Below are 23,420 nucleotides of genomic sequence, written 5' to 3'. Positions count from 1 at the left end.
CTGGTTGCACACAGCATGATCATAAGCATTCCCATCAGATTCCTTCAGGGGAATTTTCCAGTGCATTTAGCCTATTTTCCCTATTTTTGACATTTTTCACTTATTATTTTTAAGTGACTTTTGTTGGAAAGTAGGTAGGGCAAATTGAGTAAGTTTGTATATAAGCAAACCTAGACTAGCACTAATTGGCAGAAGAGGGAGCAGGAGGACCAGTGCTCAACAGGCAACTTCTCAGCAAGAACCTCCCTAGGTGGCGTTTTCCCTCCAAGCAGAAAGACTCCCCATGCTAGCGTTTTTCATCAACATCAGCCTTGGCGTTTTCAGCAAGCAGTCATCGCCACAGCCTCTCATCAGTAGCGTTTTCTTCAGCAAGCTCCGCCCTAGCCTCTCATCAGTAGCGTTTTTCAGCAGCAGCCACCCCTCGCCAAAAAGACCTCAGCCTAGCGCTTTTGATCCAGTTGCATCGCCAGAAGCCCTAGCGTTTCCGGATTTGCAGCCCCAGCCATGGCGATTTTCAGCAGATAAAGACCAGCAGATTTCAGCCCTAAAGACCAACAGTTTCCAGCCCTAAAGACCAGCAGATTTCAGCCCTAAAGACCAATAGTTTCCAGCCCTAAAGACCAGCAGATTTCAGCCCGCAAGGACCAGCCCATATCAGCGTTTTTGGTGCCAGAACATTTCAGCCATCAGCGTTTTTGGGACAGCAGCGAATCAGCAACAGAATTCAGCCATTAGCATTTTTGGACAGCAAATAGAAAGCCTCAGTTTTCAGCCCTTAGATTGGTCTCGCCATCCCCGTCGTCGTCATCGATCTAGCCTAGACTTGCATCCGTCACATGCATTCAGTTTGTACCAGTTTGTGCAATCAATAGTAGACCACTCTCGCCGATGAGAGTGGGGTTTTACGTCTCTGGTGTCGTATTCTCTTCTCTCTCTATCTCTCAGTCTCATACGCTTGCACGCACAGTGTCCATTCACTTTGTTTGTGATCATTGCACTCTCTCATTAAGAATGGAAGGTTCTCCCTTCCATAAGAACAAAAAGGAACCTTGAGTACATTATGGAGCACTCATCTTGAGAAAGAACAACATTCATTCCGCTACACCTAACACTCTTTCTTTCAGTTCAATTCAGTTCTTTCAGGTGAAGTAAAGTGTCTCTTGTGTTTGTGTGCGGGGTACTAGATGCGAGCAAAATCCTTATTCTCTTCCGTTGCACCTGACCACAAGAAATTTTTTGCTTGTTGCAGTCGCACGTAACCCAAGTCCACTTGGGCGTGTCGATTCCTAATCGTGTTTTTGAAGAGTGACAGGTAACCCAAGAAAGAAGGGCTTGTCCAACCTCCCCTTGTTCTCTTTTCACTCATTGTGAGCGGACCGTGCACTTAGCAGCCGGCCAATCAAGGTGAGGTCGGAAAAAGCAACTTTGGTGTGAGCACAAGGAGGCCAAGGGGTGCGCCCGCAAGGAAGAGTCGAGCTCGAGTAAGAGAAAAGCCTTCTCAAACACCGATTGCAAGCTACAGAACTCAAGAACCTCAAGAACCCAAGAACCTCAAGAACATAAGTTTCTTGAGAACTTAAGTACCCAAGATCTCAGTGTATGGTCATCACTCAAAGCGGAATGGATACTTTGCGTGAAGGTGATGAGAGTGGAGGTTGTGACGAAGAATTTTCCCCACCAGGAGGATTTTTTTCTAACCCTTCTCCTTCCCCATCTACGCCACAGGTTGTACCAAATCCTATGGAGGCTTTGGTCAAGTCGATGATGGACATGATGCTACAAAAAGAGAAGCAACGCGCCGCCTTGGATCGCGACCGAAAAGAAAGAAAGGCAGCCTTGGAGCGTGAGCGTGAGCGTGAGCGTGAGCGTGAGCGTGAGCGTGAGCGTGAGTAAGCACGCTTGGCAACCGAAGAAAGAAAGCGACAACTAAGAAAATAGGAAATAGCAAAGTTTTGACGACAGCCATGTATCTTGCCGGTGATACTATTAATTGGTATCAAGCGTGGCAAGAGGCTCACTTGGATGCACACCTAGAGGAAGCCGAGGAAGTCATGTCCCTTTCTTTCAATCGGGCCGACTTCCAAGACAAGACTTCCAAGACAAGCTCAAGGCACGGTACATGCCACCTCAGTACCTGGCACGGTTAAAGGAAGATTGGCGCAATCTCAAGCAAAATGGTACCCCATTCATGTCCTTTTCTAACCGTGTTTTGTAGCTTGGCACCCAATTACGCAAATCGGATGCGAAGCATAAAGAGGCTTTTATTTTCGGGTTGGACGAGTATATCACGTTCGATGTCGAAGTCCTCGACCCCGTAGATCTCAACAAGTCGATAGCGATTGCTCTCGAGCAAGAGATGAAGCACAACAAAGGAAAGCCTAAAGAGAACAAGTCTTCTCACAGTATCTCTCAAACTTCTCAGAACCCACAGAACGGTAAGAACGGTAACTCTTCTAGCTAGTCTTTCTCTAATCGTTCGGAAAAGAACTCTCAAAATGAATCTAAAGGTAAAGCTAACACACCTGCTAAACCTAAGCTCACCCCAGATAAAAAAGTTGCACAAGAATTTTTGGGATACATAGCGCCAAAAGAACAAATCATTTATTCTAAGGAAGGTCGATATTATCAATGTCACGTCAAGGGTCATATAAAGAAGACATGTCCTAAGAACGAATCCAACAAACCCACAGAACCCACATCCTCTGTTAATGCCATAAATGAGAACACTAGTGTGTCCCAAGTTTCTAATGATCATCTAGCTGATGAGTCTCTCATGAAGTGTTATGGTCATGTGAATGGTCAACGCATGGTGATCTTGTTTGATTCAGACAGTATGCATGATGTGATTGATGCCTCTCTTGTAGAAAGAGCCCGCTTCGAGGATAGCCAGACAACTCCTCTCATGGTGTCGGGCTTCGCTCCCGGTATGGACTCTCTCAATACACGAGAGTGCCTTGATGTGTTATTCACTGTTCAGAAAGCGTCCTTTCATAGAAAATTTGTCGTGTCTCCCTCTATCAATATGTGATATGATTTTAGGCATTTGATGGTTTCGTGAACATAACCCTCTCATTGATTGGGCACACAATACGCTCACTCTCAATGCCAAAAGTGACTCTTCCATAATCATTCGTGGTGGAGGGTCTTCATTCTTTACCTCTCACTTCTAATGTGCAAGCGGAGCTTGGAAAGAAACAGGAAAAGGAGACTCTCTCACCTTTCTTTTCCAAAGCACGACACACATTTTTTGCATGATAGAGATGTGATAGTTCGCAACGATGATGGTTGCATGATGATTTTTCTAGTGAAGCTAACCTTATTGTAGGTCCGATCAGATTTTTCTAGTGAAGCTAACCTCATTGCAGATCCGATCAATCACGAATGACTGATCTTGGCTCTCGAGTCCAGGTCCAAAAAAATCACTCAAGAAGTATTGTGTGTTCGCATGATTAGTCAGCACGCATTGTTCACGTTTCTCATTCGTGACAGTTTCTTGTATTTTCGTCACCGTCTTTATGTGTTCCCTTTTCACAGACATGCCGTATTGTACGATGCACATGATTCACTCACAGATAATCACGGATGTATGCGGATCGCTCTTGAAAAAGAAAAAAATTTTGGATTCAAGGAATTCACATTGTTTTCTGATTGTCCGTTTTGTCAATCGCTTTTCCATGTTTCTTCCTTGGCATGACACAATCTCAAAAAGAGCACGAGAAAGATTGTCCATCAAGCATCGGCATTTCCGTTGTGATTTGCCACAGTTGATAAGTTTAAGTCGAAAGGTCAAGATTCGATCTCACTTTTTACATGTGTTTGGTGAACGGTTTGGCACTCCATCACTTCGTTCATCTGCATTGCATGCACAGTCATTCAGGAAGAATAGTATTTTCCATTCACTCTACCTGGAATGGGTATGTTTATGGTTTTGTGTTGGACATGGTTTCAAGAATTTTCCTCTTCGGAGATTCTTGAAGATGGTGGACCCACGACCATAGCCGAAGTTGGAGCATTGAAGCCGCCATAGATCACTGTGTTGCTTTCGGCGCGGCCCCAGAGAATGAGGGCAACAGGACAAGCTGGATTCAGGAGGGGTTATTCGACTTTAGATCATATTCTTACGCTCAGAGCCATTATTGAGGAAGGAAGAGCAAGCGGGAGAAGGATGTATTGTTGCTTTGTGGATTTTCGGAAAGCTTTTGATACAGTACCAAGGGCCAGATTGATGCGAAGGATGCAAGAGTTAGGGGTCCCCAAAGAGATTATTTGGGGGATCATGGCCTTATACGGGTCAGTAACTGGTTCTATACGTACTCCAGAAGGGGATTCCGACATTGTTCATTCCATCGTTGGAGTAAAGCAGGGATGCCCACTGTCCCCTACTTTATTTGGTATGTACATAGATAAGGTATCAGATTACATTGATAGAGAGGGTGACAGAGATGCTCGACTTGCAGGGTCATGGATCCCTTTATTGTTGTATGCAGATGATATTGTATTGATAGCAGAATCACCAGATGGAATGCAGAGGCAGCTAGATGCATTACATAAATTCGCGGAGGACAATGGACTGTCGATAAACTTGGGTACAACCAAAATTATGGTGTTTAACACCACACCGCAGTGGGTTAGGAGATCGGCACCTACATTTGCATATGGCCAGGATACAGTAGAGTACACAGATGCATACACATACCTTGGTGTGGTATTTGCAGGACCGAAGTTTACTCTTAAGAAAGCAGCGGATGCTAGATTGTCCAGAGCCTCTGCGGCCTTGGGAGGGTTGGAGAGGATGTGTTCACAAGTGCAATTTCAAGAACCACGAACAAAAATTTGGCTCTTTGATACTGTGGTGGCTTCGGCTATGCTTTATGGGGTCCAGATTTGGGGACCATCTGTGGATCAGGATAATTGGAAGTCAATGGAGAGACCTTTGGTATCTATGATTTCCCGAATGATTAGAGCCAAGGCCTCCGTACCACACGCGATTACCCGAGCGGAGCTAGCTGCCCCTCCGATAGAAATTGAAGCTCTTACCAGATCAGTGTCCTTTATACATGGTTTGTGGGATACAAATAATTGCCGATATACTAGACTGGCCCTCGAATCCTCTCGACAATTAGCAATGAAAGGGGATACATCATGCTGGTATGCGCAACTGTCCTCGTGGTTTCAGAGACACGGGTTCAATATGGAAAGATTACCCCCCTTCCAATACTCTCTTGAGGCTCCATCACTGGCAAATACACGAATGGAGATTAATAAAATCATTCGTCAGGATCTTATACAGTTGGATACTAAGAGGACATGGGTAGACCCTACACAAGAATTGGGCACGAAGATGACCGACTACAAAGAAAACTTCCTACAGCTATCTGAAGATGGATTTGTGATTCGCCCGAGCTACATGGATACCCACCTATCTCATGGTTTGAGATGTGCTATTGGTCAGATTCGTACATCCTCACACCAGCTGGAAATTGAATTTGGCAGATTTAGGGGAATCCCACCTGAGAGCAGAATTTGCAAGTTATGCGGAATGGAGCCGGAGACAGAATTACACTACATATGCCATTGCACTGTATACTATGAGATACGTGGGCGTTTCCATTGCCTATTTAAAGAAGGCTTTGGACCTCTAGATAGAGTCATGCAATACCAAGATCAAAGATGCTTAGGCTTGTACCTACTAGAACTATATCGGCACAGGGATAATCTAATGAGAATCTAATGAGAAGACAAAGAGCACTACAGCCTCAGAGGCAGATCACAGATTTCTTCGGATCGAGAGAAGCAGGAGTGGAAGGAGAAGCAAGAGGCCAGCAGCCAGCACAAAGGAGTACCCACATTCATACCAAAGGCACCCTCATTGACAGGGCGATTGAGCTTAGGAAATCGAGACGACCACGACCGAGACGCAGAAGCACACTTCACCGGAGGAGACTACACCAAAGGATTAGAAGCATTCTAGCCAGACACCTAGAATGCTCCTAAGAAGTTTATTTAATACTTTGTATTTACTTTTTCACATTCACATTTATTTTCACACTTTTCACGCTTAGTACTTTAGTACTAAGGTACCCAGACATTGTAACAGATTCACCACTTTTGTATCAGTTTGGTCTCATAGGTCATTCTGGCTTTTGAAGACGTTAATATAACATTTCATTTCATTTCACTCTCTCTCTCTCTCTCTCTCTCTCTCTCTCTCTCTCTCTCTGGCGACCACGACATCGATGGAGGCTCCACCAGAGAATGAAGACTATTCTAGTACGACATGGGAGACGCCCAGTACGACTATTTACAGAGGCGAACATTGATGAAGCTCTTCAAATCAGCGATCAATGCAATACTTTCTCGGACAATGCCCGATGTCGGGCATCCTCGAGCATGGATGATGATGATGATGATGATTCTCAGTCTGACTTTTTAGTCTTTTAGTATTAGTCTTTCACTTTACTTCAGTCAGACATTGGATTAATTCCACAAGAATTGTATCAGTTTGGTCTCATAGGTCATTTTGGCCTTTTGAAGACATTTAATATAACATTTCATTTCTCCCTCCCAATTCAGTTTGTTGCAAATTCTATTCGTATGTTGCTATTGATCTCTCGCTTGGGTGTTCAAGCATGTTACAATGGTCAAACGATTCTTCTCCTTTGGCGGATTTGATTCGATCCGACTTTCTTCGGCACACATGGGTTCCAGCAATGAGCCCGACAGAAAGAAACACATCCGATCTACTACAATTGAGGATCTGATCCGATCCGACTTTCTACATCACACATGGGTTCCAACAATAAATCCGACTGAGAGGAACACATCCAGCCTACTACAGTTTTGCAGGAGGATGATGAGAGCTCGAAAACCTGAGTGAAGAGACAAAGAGAAGCAACCAAGATTCCAACATGAACCGGGAGAGGACCATGGAAGACATTCAGCACAGGATCTTGACACGTCTGAATACAAGCGACAACTGCAAGTGGACACTTGTGATACGCGCCTTGTCAAATACTCCAAGGATCCAAACTATAAGTATCAAAAGGGTCACCAGGCAAAAGGTCATCCCCACTCCGACCAAGTCAGCGGTGAAGACCAAGGCCGAGCCACATCTAGAGAAATTGAAGCTTTATTCACAAGAAGAGTTTAATGAAGCTCTTGAGAAGAAAGTCAACAAGTTGATGAAAGCTAAAAAGCACTCTTAAAAGAGCAACAAGTCAAAAGATTATGCCGGCTATTTGGATCGGAAAGCTACCTTCCAAGAGGCAAGCAGAACAAAGAAGCATGTTCGCTTAGAGGACGATCTCAATTCATCTTCTTCTGCTAGCAGTTCCCACGCAAGACATTGGGGCACGTCTGGCAAAACGCTAGGAGAGAGAAAAATGTTAGCACATGAGTGTCACGTGCACATGACTCTGTGTGCCACATGGACATGCTTCATTGACTTCTAGAGCCAATTTTTCTCTTCCTCCTAGATAGGAGTGTCTAGTACCCTAGGAGGATCGATACCAACAATTTTGTGAGCCAATCCACAAGATCTGCATGTCCAAACAAGCATTAGATTAGGTTTTCCAATTTTGGAACCCTCTTGCATAAATGGTTGTACACACAGTTTGACACAAGTTGTTACACTACGGTGGGCATTTGCATGTAGTTCTAGGTTAGCAGAATCCAACGAGCCATTCCCCGCATCGATCGGATTCCCGGGTAGGCAGATGTGCGACAGTTGCACCCAAACTAAGCCTCCCCCCCCCTCCCCCCAGCCTAACTTATTAGTAAATCATCTTTATGATTTATTTGTTGGGTGTGGTGGATGGATTGCCCTACCTAAGCATAAATAAATTCATAAGTACAATTTCAGCCCTATAAAGGCAGCAAGAGAGCTAGCGTTTCCAACACAATTGCCAAGCGCTAGAGAAAGGGAGCAAATCCAGCCAACGTTTGCAAAGCCGGTCCATAGCGTTTTGCAGATTTCAGCCTGGCATTTCCCCCAATCAACAGATCAGCCAGCGATCCCTGTTTTCAGCCCTAGCGCTTGCAATTGACAGCAGATCAGACCAGCATTTTCAGTTTTCAGCCCATCTCCCCGCGTTGGAACGGATTGGAACTGCCTTCGCATGCTTCCCGTTGACGATCCGGTACTTCGGCAGCCCATCGAGCCTCCCCTCGGGTATTCCCTCACCGGCATCAAGTGCTCCATTGCTGTCCATCATCGGCCTCATCAAGATCTACGTCTTCAGCCCTTCATCCTCTCGCATGGGCAATGCAAATCAGCCCCTTGGTGGCCATCCACAATCCCACATCGAGAAGGATCCAAAGGTGCATCAAATCAACCCTGGAGGTGCCTAATCTTGAGGAGTTACCGCGGCAACAGTCATCATTCGACTCAGTAGAGTTTGCACTTGAGGTATTGCATTGTGTGTACATTCCATTTACGCAATCTAAAGCAAATACCACATCGGCGACGGTATGGGGGGCCCTTGAGAGGGTTGGTTGGGACCCCATCGGATGTCATTCTCCTCTTCTCTCTTTCTCTCTCCCTCTACACATCTCTACCGCACACTCCCATTCCCTCTCTTCAGGGACAAGTAAAAAGAACCATCATTCAAGCTAAAAGCGATCACTAACGCAAGGAAAGAAGTGAAAGGAGTGTGGAAGTGTAAAACTGGATCTTCACCATTTCAATTCTGCTGCACCTGACAATGAGACTCGTACACAGTGTACCCAAAAACGTTGGCTCTACACTGTAGACGAACAGTAGATGATACAAGGGGTGGGCAGCTCCCCTCCCCATATAGAGACTCAGACAAGTTGCCCAACCTAGGACCCAAAAATAACAAACAAAACTGGGAAAAAAATATAAGCTGACCCGTAGGATGGAAACCAGTGACATAGGGCTCTGGGAAAAAATGCCCCACACCTAGGGCCACTAAGCGGCACTATATGACATTGCCAGCAGTACAAGGTGGGCAAAACAAACAGCGGAAACAGGCCGCAAATGAGAAAATTACCTCACATAGGCCAGGCACAGCCACAAAACAGCCCTCACTCTATATGATCAGCCCCTACCAAGTTGATAGAAAATCTCTACCTAATTCGGCCAGGAACAGCCACAAAACAGGCCACACTCCTCATCAGTTGTCCCAGAGAGATACCGGGACCATGTGGACGACTCCAAAGAGACGCTACTCTCTAACATAACCATGCTAAGACACACTAACTTTCAGTGAGCAATGATAAAACAGCCTGGCTCCACAGACTTTACTTTTGTCTCTCCCTCGGATCCCCTCATTGGACTGTGAAAAGGTTTTTCACTTGAGCTATTTCGTTGTCAATGTTACACTCCTCCTCCAAGTTGCTTAGATTGTGTGCTCACTGTGAGATACTTTCCGTCTTTCATGTTTAGGTATCCTTGATTTTTTGCTCTCTCAGTATTTCCTATATTTCTATTTTTGCTGGGTCTTCTATGAAAGAACCTATCAGGATGGTCACAGCCCTCCTCGTCAAAATTGCGTTTCGAGCTCAAGAGCACAAGTGTCTATGATGGCTAAGACATGCATCCATTCCTGATTGACTGATTCCAAATCTGAGAAATATTTCTGCTAGTCAGCCCATCAGCACTAAAATTCAAACAGATTCAACTGAGTGTCCTTGCAAACCTTGGAGAAGACGCAAAGGATGTTGAGCCAATGCCCGAATTCAGAGACAACTTTGGAGACTGTGGAGGCAGGATCCGCATCCACACAAGAATCTTACGAAGTAACAGTCCACGAGCTCCGACCGATGAAAGAAACGCCTCGTATCGTGGAACTGCCTGCTGTGCAGCAATCCAAATGGGGAGAAAATCTTCCTTTTCTGCATCTGTAAGAGAGTCTGCAATTATGCCAGAGAAATCGTCATCGATTTCTGGCTTAAGAGGCTCCTTGAGCCATTCAGTGAACTCCTCTGTCCACGTTCTTACTCCATCGCTCTCTCTAGACCTCTTTAATTGCTGCAACATGTTAACAAAAGTCTTGTCAGCACATTGATCAGGTTTCAGTTTCCTGTAATTTCTACAAAGAAACAGATGAGTACAAGGCACATTCCTAAATCACCACTAAAGTCAGAGATGAACCTGATTGATCCATGAACCACCACGGAAAAGAGGCTTAGCAAACCAATTGAAAATTTTCCGCAACACTAAAGATTGTATGTAATCCAACTTCGCTCCAAATAATAAACCTTCTTGCCGTTCAGCTGCATATCCACGCCTGTTTTCCACAACAGAAAGCATTCAAGAGCAAAGTATACGTTAAAAATACCGTTCCTTTTGAAATTTAAAAATACCAGCAAGAATGTTTGAGCTGAAATTTATTTTTAAGAATCTAGGGATAAGCCCAGATTCACCTAAATAGGAAAGTGCAAGGTATAGACTCATGGTAGTCACCCATAAGACAATATAACCATCAGCTCCATCATGCATACTCTTTCTCAATACTATGACATCCCCACTAACGTCGTGGATGTAAAACTGCATACCAATTTATATGCTCTCTCTCTCTCACACACACACATGAGCATACATCAATACAAAGATCTGCATACTCAGGGTAGACTCAGCCATAATGAAGCCTAAGACTAAATGAAGTATTAAATAGGAATTCTTAAAACAATTAAATGTCATTGATAGATCATATGCACCACCGCAGATTGAAAGAACATTTGGTACGAGCCATACCCTTTGAGCTATCAAAAAGCAATCCGGCTAACCCCAAGACATTTTCCGCTAAGTATCGATTTTTGTAGTTCTCTCTCATGTAACAGGGTGCACACTATGCAACAAATACAAAAGTGCCTCCCCAACCATAACATGACAACAAATAGATAGGCAATACGCTCCTCCAAAATACTCATGGCTTCTGTGACGCCCCAGTTTCTGGGCGCGTCGGGGAGGGGGCCCGACGGGGATTTATACCCGCGCGCGGCGGTTGGGACTTCTGTCTTCAAGGGGCCCGGCGGGGATTTATACCCGCGCGCGGCCGAGGGACGAGGTGTTGCTTCAAGGGGTCCTGGCGCGGACGGCACCGGCTCAGGAGGGCCCGGCTCGGACGGGACCGTCTCGGGTCAAGTTGCCTTCTCGGGGGCCCGGCTCGGACGGGACCGGCTCGGGCGTTGTTGCGTTCCAGGGGTCGACGGCCGTTTGCGTTTCGCGGGTCTTCGCGGGTCTTGCGTTCCGGGTCCCTAGCCCCACGTAGCCTCAGGCTCCGCCGCACCGCCGACGGGTCATAGCGTGCCCCGGGGAACCTTGCGTGGAGTCCCCACGGTGCGCGAGTGCATGGAGTGAGGCTACAGTGTCTAGGTGGGGGGTCCCCTCCCGTGGCCGGTCTTCGGGAGGCTCATACCCCTTATATACACCCCCGTTTGAAGAGAGTTCGACGACCGCGTCGAACGTGGGAAAAGAGTGCTCGGCTATGCATGAGGCCGTGGGGACAAAGGGGTGCATATAAGTGCAAGTGATCAAAACTGTTCCCAAAAATGCAAGTAAGTAGGCATGCTTTGTTTTTGTACTTTTGAGAATAAAGTGAGTGTGTATTTTTGGGGTTTTGGCAGAAGGCTGAAAAAGTATGCTTTGAACACCCAAGTAGAATTCCCCGTACTTGAGCGTTCCCCGAATAGGTAACCCAGTGTGCGCGGAGCCACCTGCTGCGTTGGTCCGCGCGGAGGCTTCTTGAAAGCCGAGTCTGAAATAGCGTTCCGTCGCAATGCAGCACTTGCGAGTTGGTCCCTGTTTGGACGTCGTTTGGATCTTCAGTTCAGCATGGGCCACAAAACGTGGCCGGGGCGCGACGAACACCGTTGGCTTGGTTCGTCGCGTTTTTGGAGTTTCTCTGTTTTTTATCATAAAGAGCCCTGTCTGGCTCGCATCTGCCTTTTCTTCATGTGGAGAGCCCTGTCTGGCTCGCATCTTTGCTTTTTGTGTCATGGAGGTGCCCGGCTCGGATCGGGGCCGGCGCAGGTCACGGGTGACGGCCCGGTGTTTGGACGCGTCACGGAGAGCCCTGTCTGGCTCGCATCGTTCCTTTTTCTCATGGAGGTGCCCGGCTCGGACCGGGGCCGATGCGGGTCACGGGTGACGGCCCGGTGTTCAGGGAACGCGTCACGGGGCGGAGGGCGTGTGGTTGCTTTCTGGAGCTCTCTTCACCAAGATTTTGACGACCCGGGCCATTGCGGTTGGAGTCGTCGTGAGGATCGTGCGCGTCGGGCACGTCGATCTTCGGCTCGTTTCCAGGAGCTCGTTCTGGAGCTCTGATACCAAGTGTGACGCCCCAGTTTCTGGGCGCGTCGGGGAGGGGGCCCGGCGGGGATTTATACCCGCGCGCGGCGGTTGGGACTTCTGTCTTCAAGGGGCCCGGCGGGGATTTATACCCGCGCGCGGCCGAGGGACGAGGTGTTGCTTCAAGGGGTCCTGGCGCGGACGGCACCGGCTCAGGAGGGCCCGGCTCGGACGGGACCGGCTCGGGTCAAGTTGCCTTCTCGGGGGCCCGGCTCGGACGGGACCGGCTCGGGCGTTGTTGCGTTCCAGGGGTCGACGGCCGTTTGCGTTTCGCGGGTCTTCGCGGGTCTTCGCGTTCCGGGTCCCTAGCCCCACGTAGCCTCAGGCTCCGCCGCACCGCCGACGGGTCATAGCGTGCCCCGGGGAACCTTGCGTGGAGTCCCCACGGTGCGCGAGTGCGTGGAGTGAGGCTACAGTGTCTAGGTGGGGGGTCCCCTCCCGTGGCCGGTCTTCGGGAGGCTCATACCCCTTATAGCTTCACTTTGTGGAGCTCAAAACAGTACGTCCCATGCACCAGCCCTTGGTGCACACTGACGCGCAGCTTAGCTCCCCCATGTGCAATCTGGCAAACTTTTTTTACCACTATCCCACACAATGAGCATTTACGTGCACATGTCATGAAACCGCATCAATAAAATCACATTAGCATCATACGAAGCACACTATAATATTCACCCTATCAAACGAGCGGCAATGCTACTTTGACGAGAACTACAAGGACAGCTTAAGAGTCGTAGCTCAGGATCTAGAGACCAGATACATGTGGATCCGCTTGCAGCTTTCCTAGACCATATGCATCGTCCTATGCTGCTTCTCACCATTGGGATCCTCATATGCTATCACACATGAGGGGACTGGAGGAGGAAATGGGGCCATCACTATATATGTGCCTATGTGAGGAGATCATGTACTATTCAACCCTGTGAGGTCTTCCTAATGGGAGACTTCAATACCCATACACAACGCAGACAATGAGAGGTACATGATCACGAGGATATGGAGATGCTACACAATGGAGGCAGAAGATGTGGGGGCTACACACACATCCGAAGATTCAAGGCCGGACAGAGGGCAACATGGAGAGACCACTTCTCAAAGTTGGGAGCATGTCACCGTCTCGTTATATATAACGGAATGACACAATGGCCAGGATCAAGAGGATTGGCATGCTTTCCACTTGGAGAGCATTCACAACAGGAGGCACAGTGGTAAGACTATCTCATGGGTTCACTGGAGGCCCTAGGCTTGATCACAACCTTGACAGCCCCCCCGTGTCCTATTGGAGCAAACCACACATATATGGCAGTCTCCATACGCCACCATCTACTTCACGCATGATTTGGCAGACATCTATGATAGTCGGGTACATGATGGACTTTTGCTTATGAACCCTATCGCACCCGATACTAATACTAAAAGCAACCTCACAATGACAAGGGTCATGATATTTCATACATCAAGAGAGGGCAAGAGCCATGCTAACTTCACAATGGTAGGAGGCTAGGTAGAGGTGGTCACTTCATATGTATATCTAGGGGATCACTACCCTGTTGCCTCCCCATGCTTCACTATGGGATCAATGGCTAGAGCCAGATTGACATGAGCATATGCAGCTCTAGTGTCACATGCACATCTAACCCTATGTGCATGTGGACAAGCTACTTCATGACAAGGGTTCAATTAGCCTAGCTTAGGAAGTGTTCTGGCACTTTTGTAAGTCTGTTCGCAGACCGTGCATGCTCAAACACTTAAGAGTAGATGCATATCCTCTGGTTGCACATAGCATGATCATCAGCATTACAATCAGAATCCATAAGGAGCATTTTCCAGTGCACAGAACCTATTTTCCCTATTTTAGCCATTTTTCACTTATTATTTTTAAGTGACTTTTGTTAAGAACTGGGTAGGGCAATTTGACTAAGCCAATATATAAGGAAACCTAGTGCTAGCATAATCTGGCAGAAGAGGCAGCAAGAACACCTTGTTCAACAGGCACCTTCTCAGCAAGATTCCCCCCCCCCCCCCCCAAAAGACCAGCCTAGCGTTTTTGCCAAGATTAGCCAGTGTTTTCATCAACAAGCCCTTATGTTTTTTGCATTGCAGACCAACCCGGCGGCAGGAGGACCAACAATAGCCTAGCGTTTTTGCATCTGCACAACTTTCAACCCTAGCGCTTTTGCATCAGCATGACAGCCTAGCGTTTTGCAGATTCTTCGCAACAAGACAACAATTAGCCTCAACGTATTCAGTTTTCAGCACATAGACACCGCAGTAGAAGTCCCAAACCTCGCAGATCTCACCTTCCCGCAACAAAATGTAAGGTGCAGCGGAAGCGAATGTTGTACTTTGCTCAAGATAAGTGCTCCGAAATGTGCTCAAGGATTCCTTTTACTTAACGAAAGGGAGAGCCTTCCATTCCTTTAGTGAGAGAGTGCAAATGATCACAAACAAAGTGGATAAACACTGTGAATGAAGGTGCTGAGACTGAGAGATAGAGAGAGAAGAATACGACACAAGAATAGTGTCAAACCCTCCTCCGAAGGGCCCACTCCATGGCGAGAGCGGTCTACTATTGATTGCACAAATCTCTACAATGCTATGGACTTGCCAACGATGTCGATGACAATGAGGACGACGATGAGACGGGCTGAAATTTGAAAACGCTAAGGGCTGAAATCTGCAAATCTTGTACCTGCTGAATTCTGACTCTATGTCCGCGATGACGGCGATGACGACGATGCGACGATGACACGCTGAAAATGCAGATGCTGAAATCTGTGAATTGCGAGCTGAATCTGCAAACTTTGCTGATCTAACCGTGTGGCGAGGATCTGCTCTTCAGAAAGGTGAGATCTGCAAGGTTCGGGGGTTCTACTGTGGAGTTTGATTGCTGAAAACTAAAACGCTGATGCCTATGCTGGTTCCGTCGCGGAGAATCTGCAAAACGCTATGTTGTTCTGCTGATCCAAAAACGCTAGGGCTGATTTCTGACCTGCTGCAAAAATGCTAGGGGATCTGTTGAGTCTGCTATTGCCAGGTTGGTCTGCAAATGCAAAACGCTGGGGCTGATCTGCAATGGATGAAAAACGCTGGCTGATTCTTGTTGATGGCTGAAAACGCTAGGTTGACTGCCCGGGGGGGGGGGGCTTGTTGAGAAGGTGCACTGTTGGACACACGTTCCTGCTGCCTCTTCTGCCTGAAAGTGCTAACGCTAGCTTTTCTTATATAGTTCCTTACTCATTTTGCCCTACCCAGTTTCCCAACAAAAGTCACTTAATAATAATAAGTGAAAATTGGCAAAAATAGGGAAAATAGGTCTATGCACTGTAAAAATGCTCCTGATGGGTTCCGACTATAATCTAAAGATCATGTTGTGTGCAACTAGAGGATATGCATCTACTCTAAGTGTCTGGACATGCACAATCTGCAAACAGACTCGCAAAAGTGCCAGATCACTTCCTAAGCTAGGCTAACTGAACTAAACTGAACCCTTGTCATGCAGTAGCTTGTCACGTACACATAGGGTTAGATGTGCAAGTGACATCCCCTCCTTTTTAAAGTGAAGTACTGGTACCGAACTACATGGCGTCGAGGGAGATCGCCAACAGCGTCTGGAATCCTAGAAAGGATTCTTCGCCGGCCCACTCTGATGTGTGGGTCGTGCGATACTTGAACTTCATAAAGGTTTGCAACGCCTTCTTTGGACCGCGCCGAAAGCGACAGTCATTTGTGGCTCCTTCAATGCTTCAACTTTGTCTATAGTCATGCATCTACCTCTTCAAGAATCTCTGAGGATGAAAATTCCTGTAACCACTTCCAACACAAAAACATGAACATACCCATTACACGTAAAGTGACTGGAAAAATTATACTCTTCTGTAAAGCCTGTGCATGCAATGTAGATGAACATAGAGACGGAGTGCCACACCAGTCATCAAACACACGCAAACAATGAGATCGAATCTTGACTTTCTGATCTAAATCTATCAATTGTGGCAAACCACAATGAAAATGCCGATACTTGATGCTCAATCCTTCTTGTGCTCTTTCTGATACTGTGTCATGCCAAGGAAGAGGCATGGAATGTGAATTCCTTGAATACAAACATTTCATCTTTTCATGAGTAATCCGCATATATCCGTGCTCATTCATGAGTGAAACGTGTTCATCGTACAATATGGCATGCCGTGGAAAGGCATCACATAAGGATAGTGACTAAAATACAAGAAAGCATCACGAATGAAACATTCGAACAATGCGTGCTGACTAATCATTCGTACACATAATACTTCCTATGGGGGTTCTTTGGACCTTGACTCGAGAGCCAAGATTGGTTCTTCGTGATTGATCGAATTTTCTTGTGGGGGTTCTTTGGACCTCGACTCGAGAGCCAAGATCGGTTTGTCGTGATTGATCGAATCTGCAATGAGGTTAGCTTCCCTAGAAAAAGCATCAACTAAACCATCATCCTTGTGAACAATCACATCTTTATCTTGCAAATCATCATGCTCGTGAATAATCACATCATTATCATGCAACTCATCATGCTCGTGAATAATCACATCTTGATCATGCAAATCATCATGCTCGTGAATAATCACATCTTGATCATGCAAATCATGTGTGACGTGCTTTGAAGAAGAAAAGACTGAGAGAGTCTCCTTCACCTGATTCTTGTCAATCTGCACCTGCACACTAGAAAAGAGTCGGAACAACTCTTGCATGTGTTGGGCTCTCTACGCTTCCGCAAAGCGCGCTTACTCGCGCTCACGCTCTAAGGCTGCCATTCTTTCTTCGTGTTCACGATCCAATTCTGCCTTTCTCTCTGCGCGCCACGCTTCTTGTTGTAACTTCATCCTGTCCATCATCGTCTGGACCAAAGCCTCCATAGGAGTTGGTGCAATCCTTGGCATAGATGGGGAAGGGGAAGGGTCAAAAAAACTCCTGGTGGGGTAAATTCTTCTTTGCCACTTCCATGCGAAGTATCCACTCTGCTTCGGGTGATGACCATACACTGAAGTCTTGGGTTCTTAAGTTCACGAGGAACTTTGGTTCTTGTGGTTCTTGGGTTCTTGGGTTCTTGGGGGTCTTTAGTCTTGAGGTTCTTGAGGTTCTTGAGTCTTGAGGCTCTTGAGGGTCTTGAGGTTCTTCTATAGCTTGCAATCTGTGTTAGAGAAGGATCTTCTCTTACCCGAGCTCTACTCTTCCCTGCGGGCACACCTCTTGGCAGCCTTGCGCTCACACCAAGGTTGCTTTTTCCCACCTCACGTTGATTGGCCGGCAGCTAAGTGCACGGTCCGCTCTCAATGACTGGAAAGACAAACAAGGAGAGGCTAGACAAGCCCTTCTTTCTTGGGTTTCCTGTCACTCTTCAAAAACATGATTAGGAATCAACACGCCCAAGTGAACGTGGGTTACGTGCGACCGCAACAAGCAAAAAAATTCTTGTGGTTCTTTCCTTGAGTAATACAGACACTGCCAAAGCTCTGATACCAATGTAAGGTGCAGCGGAAGTGAATGTTGAACTTTGCTCAAGATGAGTGCTCCGAACTATGCTCAAGGGTTCCTTTTACTTACATAAGGGAGAGCCTTCTGTTCCTTTAGTGAGAGAGTGCAAATGATCACAAACAAGGTGGATAAACATTGTGAATGAAGGTGCTGAGACTGAGAGATAGAGAGAGAAGAATACGACACTAGAATGTTGTCAATCCCTCCTCCGAAGGGCCCACTCTCTATGGCGAGAGCGGTCTACTATTGATTGCACAAATCTCTACAATGCTATGGACTTGCCGACAATGTCGACGATGATGAGGACAACGATGAGACAAGCTGAAATCTGAAAATGCTAAGGGCTGAAATCTGCAAATCAAATCTATCCCACTTGTATCGACTTCGGCCATCTCCAAATTAATCACAGAGCTCTTTAAAAAATCACCATCAAGAACAGGTTTCCAATACCCAGTATCGATGATATACTGCAAGGTTCTACTTGTTTTAGCAAAATCGACCTGAAAAGTGGCTATCATCATATCAAAATCGACCTGAAAAGTGGTTATCGTCAGATCAAGATTGCTCTTGGAGATGTGTACAAGACTGCATTCAAGACGTCCTTTGGATTTGTACGAGTATTTTTCGGTCACACAAATGCTCCTGCAACATTCAATAGAACAATGGACAAGATTTTAAAGAGTACAGGTCAATTGTAGGCACCTTTTTTGACGACATCATCGTATTCACCAAGAGTGAGACAGAGCACAGACACCATCCGTTATAGGTTTTCCAGGCACTGTGGCAACATCGACTAGTGGTTAATGGGAAAAAGAGTGAGTTGTCCTTGTCAAAAATACACTTTTCGGGACACATTGTCTCTGCAGAGGGTGTAAAAATGGATCCAACCGAAGTTGAAACCATTCGAGATTGGCCGGATTGGAAGAGTGTACAAGTTCGGAGCTTTTTGGGTCTGTGCTCGTATTACCAACGGTTCATTCGAAAGTTTGCGGAGATTGCTTCTCCATTGCACATTCTGACACAAAAAGGGTTTCTTTTTCTTGGGAGCCATCTGAGATGGGAGCAATTCAGACTCTTAACGAGAAGTTGACAACTAGTTCAGTGTTGGTACTACCAGATTTGCAAAATCGATTTGAGGTTTATTGTGATGTGTGTGGTCGCAATCTGGGAGCGGTCTTGATGCAAGAGGGCCATGTTGTAGCTTATGAGAGCAGAATGTTCTCACGACCAGAGCGGGTTGCACAGATCTACGAGAAAGAGCTTTTGGCAATCATCCATGCCCTTACTCAGTGGCGCCATTTTCTAATCGAAGCCGATTTTACAGTGTTCACCAATCACCAGAGTTTACAATACTTCTTGTCCCAGAAACAACTTTTGGAGAAACAAATGAGGTTGGTAAATATTTTGTCGCAGTTTCACTTTCAAATTGTCCATGTGAAGGGCAAGAAGAACTTGGTGGCAGATGCATCGTCTGGCAAGCCACAGATTTTCGCTATTTCGGTGATTCGTCGTCAAAAGTTCGAACATGGCTGATTAGTACGCCACATATTGCAATATAAAGTGGCCTCCTTGTCTCTACTCTCACCCTAACCCACATATATCTAGCATACTCATCTCTCTAAACAATACAAATGAGAGGGTGCAACTCTTCACCTCCTGACCCACGTCCTCTATGCTTTGATCTCACCTCCTGTCTACAAGTGGTCTCCCAATGGTATCCCATCACTCTAGGAAGTGTGACACCGGGAGTTTGATGTATCACAAGAGTAAAAAATAAAATACTGCCATTTTAAGGCTGATCTCATAGGTCTTGCACCGTCACATAGAGCGTCTTTCCAAGATCACCACTCTCCCACCTCTATAGAAAGCAAATTTTTTTTCTCCTTCACAGCCTTGATTTTTAACATAAGCTCTTGCATGTGTGCAATTTGCACTAAAGTGAGTTCATCGCCCAAAAAATTTCTAACAATTGCTTTCTTTTTCAAGAACTCTCTCCTAGTTTCCACAGTAGGGAAATATAAAATGAGTGCTCTTTCCTTAGGACTTCCTTCCCCAACGTTTCCTTTCTTCCCCACTCTCCATGCACCTCTATGTGTGGCTTCAAAAATGCCCATGCGTTTCAAGAGTTCTTTCACTTCTTCCACATTTCCAATGTCCTAAAGGTATGTAACACGCACGTCAAGGGCTCTAATCTTCCTCTTCTGCTCTTCCTCAATGGTCATATTGATAATGGTGGTTGTCGTGTGTAGCTTCAGCCATCTTGGCTGTTCCCTTCTTTGCAACCTCGATCCACTCTTCAGCTTCAGCAACCTTCTCTTGCATTTTGGTGAGGGCATCTGCCCATGAAGAGGTTGTCCTCGACTTCTGCTCTTCCTCTTCCCGGAGAGTTTTCATATGTTCTTTGATCTTCTTGAGCTCCTTAATCATTGAGGGTTGGATGTCTCCTTCCTTTCCAAGAATACTTTTACTCTTACAAGCTGCCAGTTCTCCCTTAAGTTCTTCAATCAATGTATCTTTTGCATTTATGTGTTTCTCCATATCTGATTTCCTCAACAAACTAGTAGCAATAGCATCATCTAACCTTTCTGCCTGATAAATGTAACCATTGCTTGGGCGGGGTTTGATATGCATCTGGATCTCCAATATTATCGGGTTGGTCCATCATCTGTGTGAGTCAAATCACTGCAGGTTCAGGTGCTGGAACTATTGAAAACGCAACACTTGCTATTGTACGAACCTGCGCAAGGCCTGCTGCCAACCGTGCTGTACCTGTGAACCCTACTATACCTGCACGCCCCGCTGCACTTGTCAACTCTACTGAACCTGCACGCCCAGCTATACCTGCACCGTGTCACCTTTGTGACCTGCAGCACCTGCAGCTGCTGACACACCTGCAGAACCTGACGCAACTGCTAATGTACGTGCAGCACCTAGAGAGAATGCCATCATGCACATTTTAAGGAGCCCTCAACAAAGGGCGCTTATTGGCATATAGCTAGATGTATCCAGGATAATCCGAGATTCACCTCTACAGGAGAGTGCAAGGTATAGACTCATGGTAGTCAACCACAGGTAATATAACCATCAGCACCATCATGATTAGTATTGCCTAAGTAGAACAACATCGCCACTAACATCATCATTTCCCAATAGTGGGTATAGAACTAGGCACAAATATACTCAAATCCTGTTATGTCACCTTTCCGTGTTCTCAAAATATTTTTCCAAACGATTGAAGGGTGAAACCAAGACTGCTAAATAGGTGAGATGAGAACTAGAAACGTCAAGAACTTCTAATCAAGAAATTGAGCTGCATGCCTGAATATAATAGCAACTTTCGAAGATGTATGTTTCCAGTCCACTTCAATTGGAAGGGTCAATAAATAATCACTGTTTAATGCAGACGTTAGCTGCAAATCACGAGCTGAAAGACCTTGAAAATGTGCATTCTTGAGCAGTTTCAGAAAGGTACGCTGGAAACGTGCCGCTGCTGCAATACTATTTCTGCAATGGTGCAAAAGGGGCCTTGAGTTAAACCCTGTCATGGAATTACAGTGCAGCACAGAGCGATTTTACACAAACCTGATTGTGGTTTCAGCCGCAGGAACTGTAGCCATGCTTGTGGTTGTGCCAGGGTTGCTGGAAAGTGTCCCGTTCCCAGTTGATGAAGAAGATATAGTTCCTTGATCCAGCTTGTTCTCTTTCAGTGACGGATACTCGAGCCCATAATCTGATATATCTTTATATAATTGATCCAATGTGGTATTTGTTAGCTGTTTTTTCATACTAGCAGAAACTGACTTAGCAACTTTGCTTTCACCCCTCCGTTTATTCAGAAACTCCAACAAACGTCCTAGCAATCCTTTTTTCTTCTTAGCCTTGCGCCCTCCTTTAGGCTTGCCCTTGGTATGTTGCGCCTCTTTTTTCAAAGCTGACCGCGTGATTTTGTAATCTAGCCGCATTTGCTCCAGTGTTGTCTTATGCTCTGCATGAAGGATGAAGTCGAGAAGTCTGCAAAAAGTTCAGGAATTTCCCATGTGAATTGAATAGAAGACACTTCTAAAAAAGATTACTGCGAGGGCAATAAGCATGACCCAAGCATGTCTGATACCAACACATAAACTTCAATACACAACCGTCAAGGCAGCTACTATTTGTCTCGCTAACAAGCATGTACAAATGAAATTCCACCTGCTTGCTGGTTGATGCAGCATGCTAAGCACTTGAAAGCCTTTGGTGAAAGGAGCACTCAGACTCACTAAGCAAGGTGTGCACAGACCAGGACTTGTGAAAGCTTTTGGCCTAATTAAGTATTCTCAGAGCAACTGGAAAATATGCCACAATTTGCAGGTTCGTTCATACATTTATCAAACACAATGCGTTTGAATGAGAGGGGAGAACAACAATGACTCGGAAAGCAATGAGCAGATTCTTACGAGCAAATCATGAGAAACTCTGACGCCTTTTTCTCATCATTGAAGGAATCTGCCAGGGCTTTAACCAGAGACACCTTGGAAACGGGTATATACTTTTGTCTTGGAACGCTGATCTTGGTAATGGGCTCCAAAGGCTCATCATCAATGGGAAGTTCAGTATACTCTTCCTCCCGATCTAGCGATCTACTAAAATGCAGTTCTCCGTTGAGAAGACGGTCTGCATGGCCTAGTTGCCGATAATGCAGCTTATCTACAGGTTTCTGACTAGGAATTTCGGTGGGGGCAGGAGAAGTAGCGGGCTCGTCATTGCCAAAGCTGCCTCTGAGCTCGTCCTTGCCAAAGCCGCCCTGCCGGCTGCTGTTGTTGACATTTCGGTGTTCGATGCGAAGCTGGACATCAGGCTGGGAAGAAGAGGACGAGGATTTGCAGACATGAAATCTGGCGCGCGAGGGATTGGGGAGCGAGGTTGGAACAGTGCGCTCAATAGTGGAAGCGCGGGAGAAAGCGAGTTTGCAGGAGCCCGACATTTTCCTCGCGAGCGCATGGAGCGCACGCAGTGCTGGGCTAGGCCCGAAGCCTTCACCACGTGCCACGTGTGCTTCAACCTGCCACACGTCCGCCCAGAGGCCAAGCACCAAAAAATTAAGCTCGAAATTTGAGAAGATTAGATTTCTTCCCACCCTTTAAAGGGTATCTAGGTTGAGGAAAGCTCCTCAGCGTCGGCCAAATCTGTTGCAAACAAATTGGGGCACAACTGCGATTGTTTGAGGGCCCCTCCACCTAAAGCACCTTCAATAGACGGCTTATGGGGGAGCCCTCCCAGCATCCGTTATTGATGGCTAATGAGTGACCTTATCACTGTCTACATTGCTCTACACTGCTCTAATCGCATGCGTAGAGTTTTTTGAAAATTTTAGCGGGTAGACTATAAGGTTAGTGAACAAAACAGCAACGATGCCTAGCTAGCTTAAGCAGGGTTAAGATGCCCAAATCACGTTAGAGACCCAACATCAAAGGGGGGGGGGGAGAGAGAGAGAGAGAGAGGGGGGTTAAACCCTATTGGCTAATGGACAAGCTACCTTATGGCAGTGCGACAGGAAGAAAAAAAAAACAGAGAGAGAGAGCACGGGCCTCTAGAACAAAGGGGAGAGGGCATGCACCTT

At 46.3% G+C, this 23,420-nt stretch overlaps 1 protein-coding gene across 1 annotated transcript in view; it reads right to left on the bottom strand.

Moving 5' to 3' along the window:
- Nucleotides 1–22,894, bottom strand: part of LOC147460402 (DUF3754 family protein, putative (DUF3754)) — a 147,554-nt gene extending 124,660 nt beyond the window's left edge. The window contains exons 1-5 of the mRNA XM_086511482.1: nt 22,258–22,894; nt 21,404–21,832; nt 21,140–21,325; nt 10,115–10,250; nt 9,660–9,991 (exon numbers count right to left, since the gene is read on the bottom strand). Of these exons, the coding sequence (XP_086367608.1) occupies nt 9,660–9,991; nt 10,115–10,250; nt 21,140–21,325; nt 21,404–21,832; nt 22,258–22,784 (1,610 nt within the window). The 5' untranslated portion in view covers nt 22,785–22,894. The remainder of the gene's footprint in view (nt 1–9,659; nt 9,992–10,114; nt 10,251–21,139; nt 21,326–21,403; nt 21,833–22,257) is intronic.
- Nucleotides 22,895–23,420: the final 526 nt, after the last annotated feature.

Source organism: Adiantum capillus-veneris, chromosome 4 (assembly GCF_014529385.1).
Source record: "Adiantum capillus-veneris isolate H3 chromosome 4, ASM1452938v2, whole genome shotgun sequence".
NCBI classification, from domain to species: Eukaryota; Viridiplantae; Streptophyta; class Polypodiopsida; order Polypodiales; family Pteridaceae; genus Adiantum; species Adiantum capillus-veneris.
This window is presented reverse-complemented; position numbering and strand designations above follow the sequence as displayed.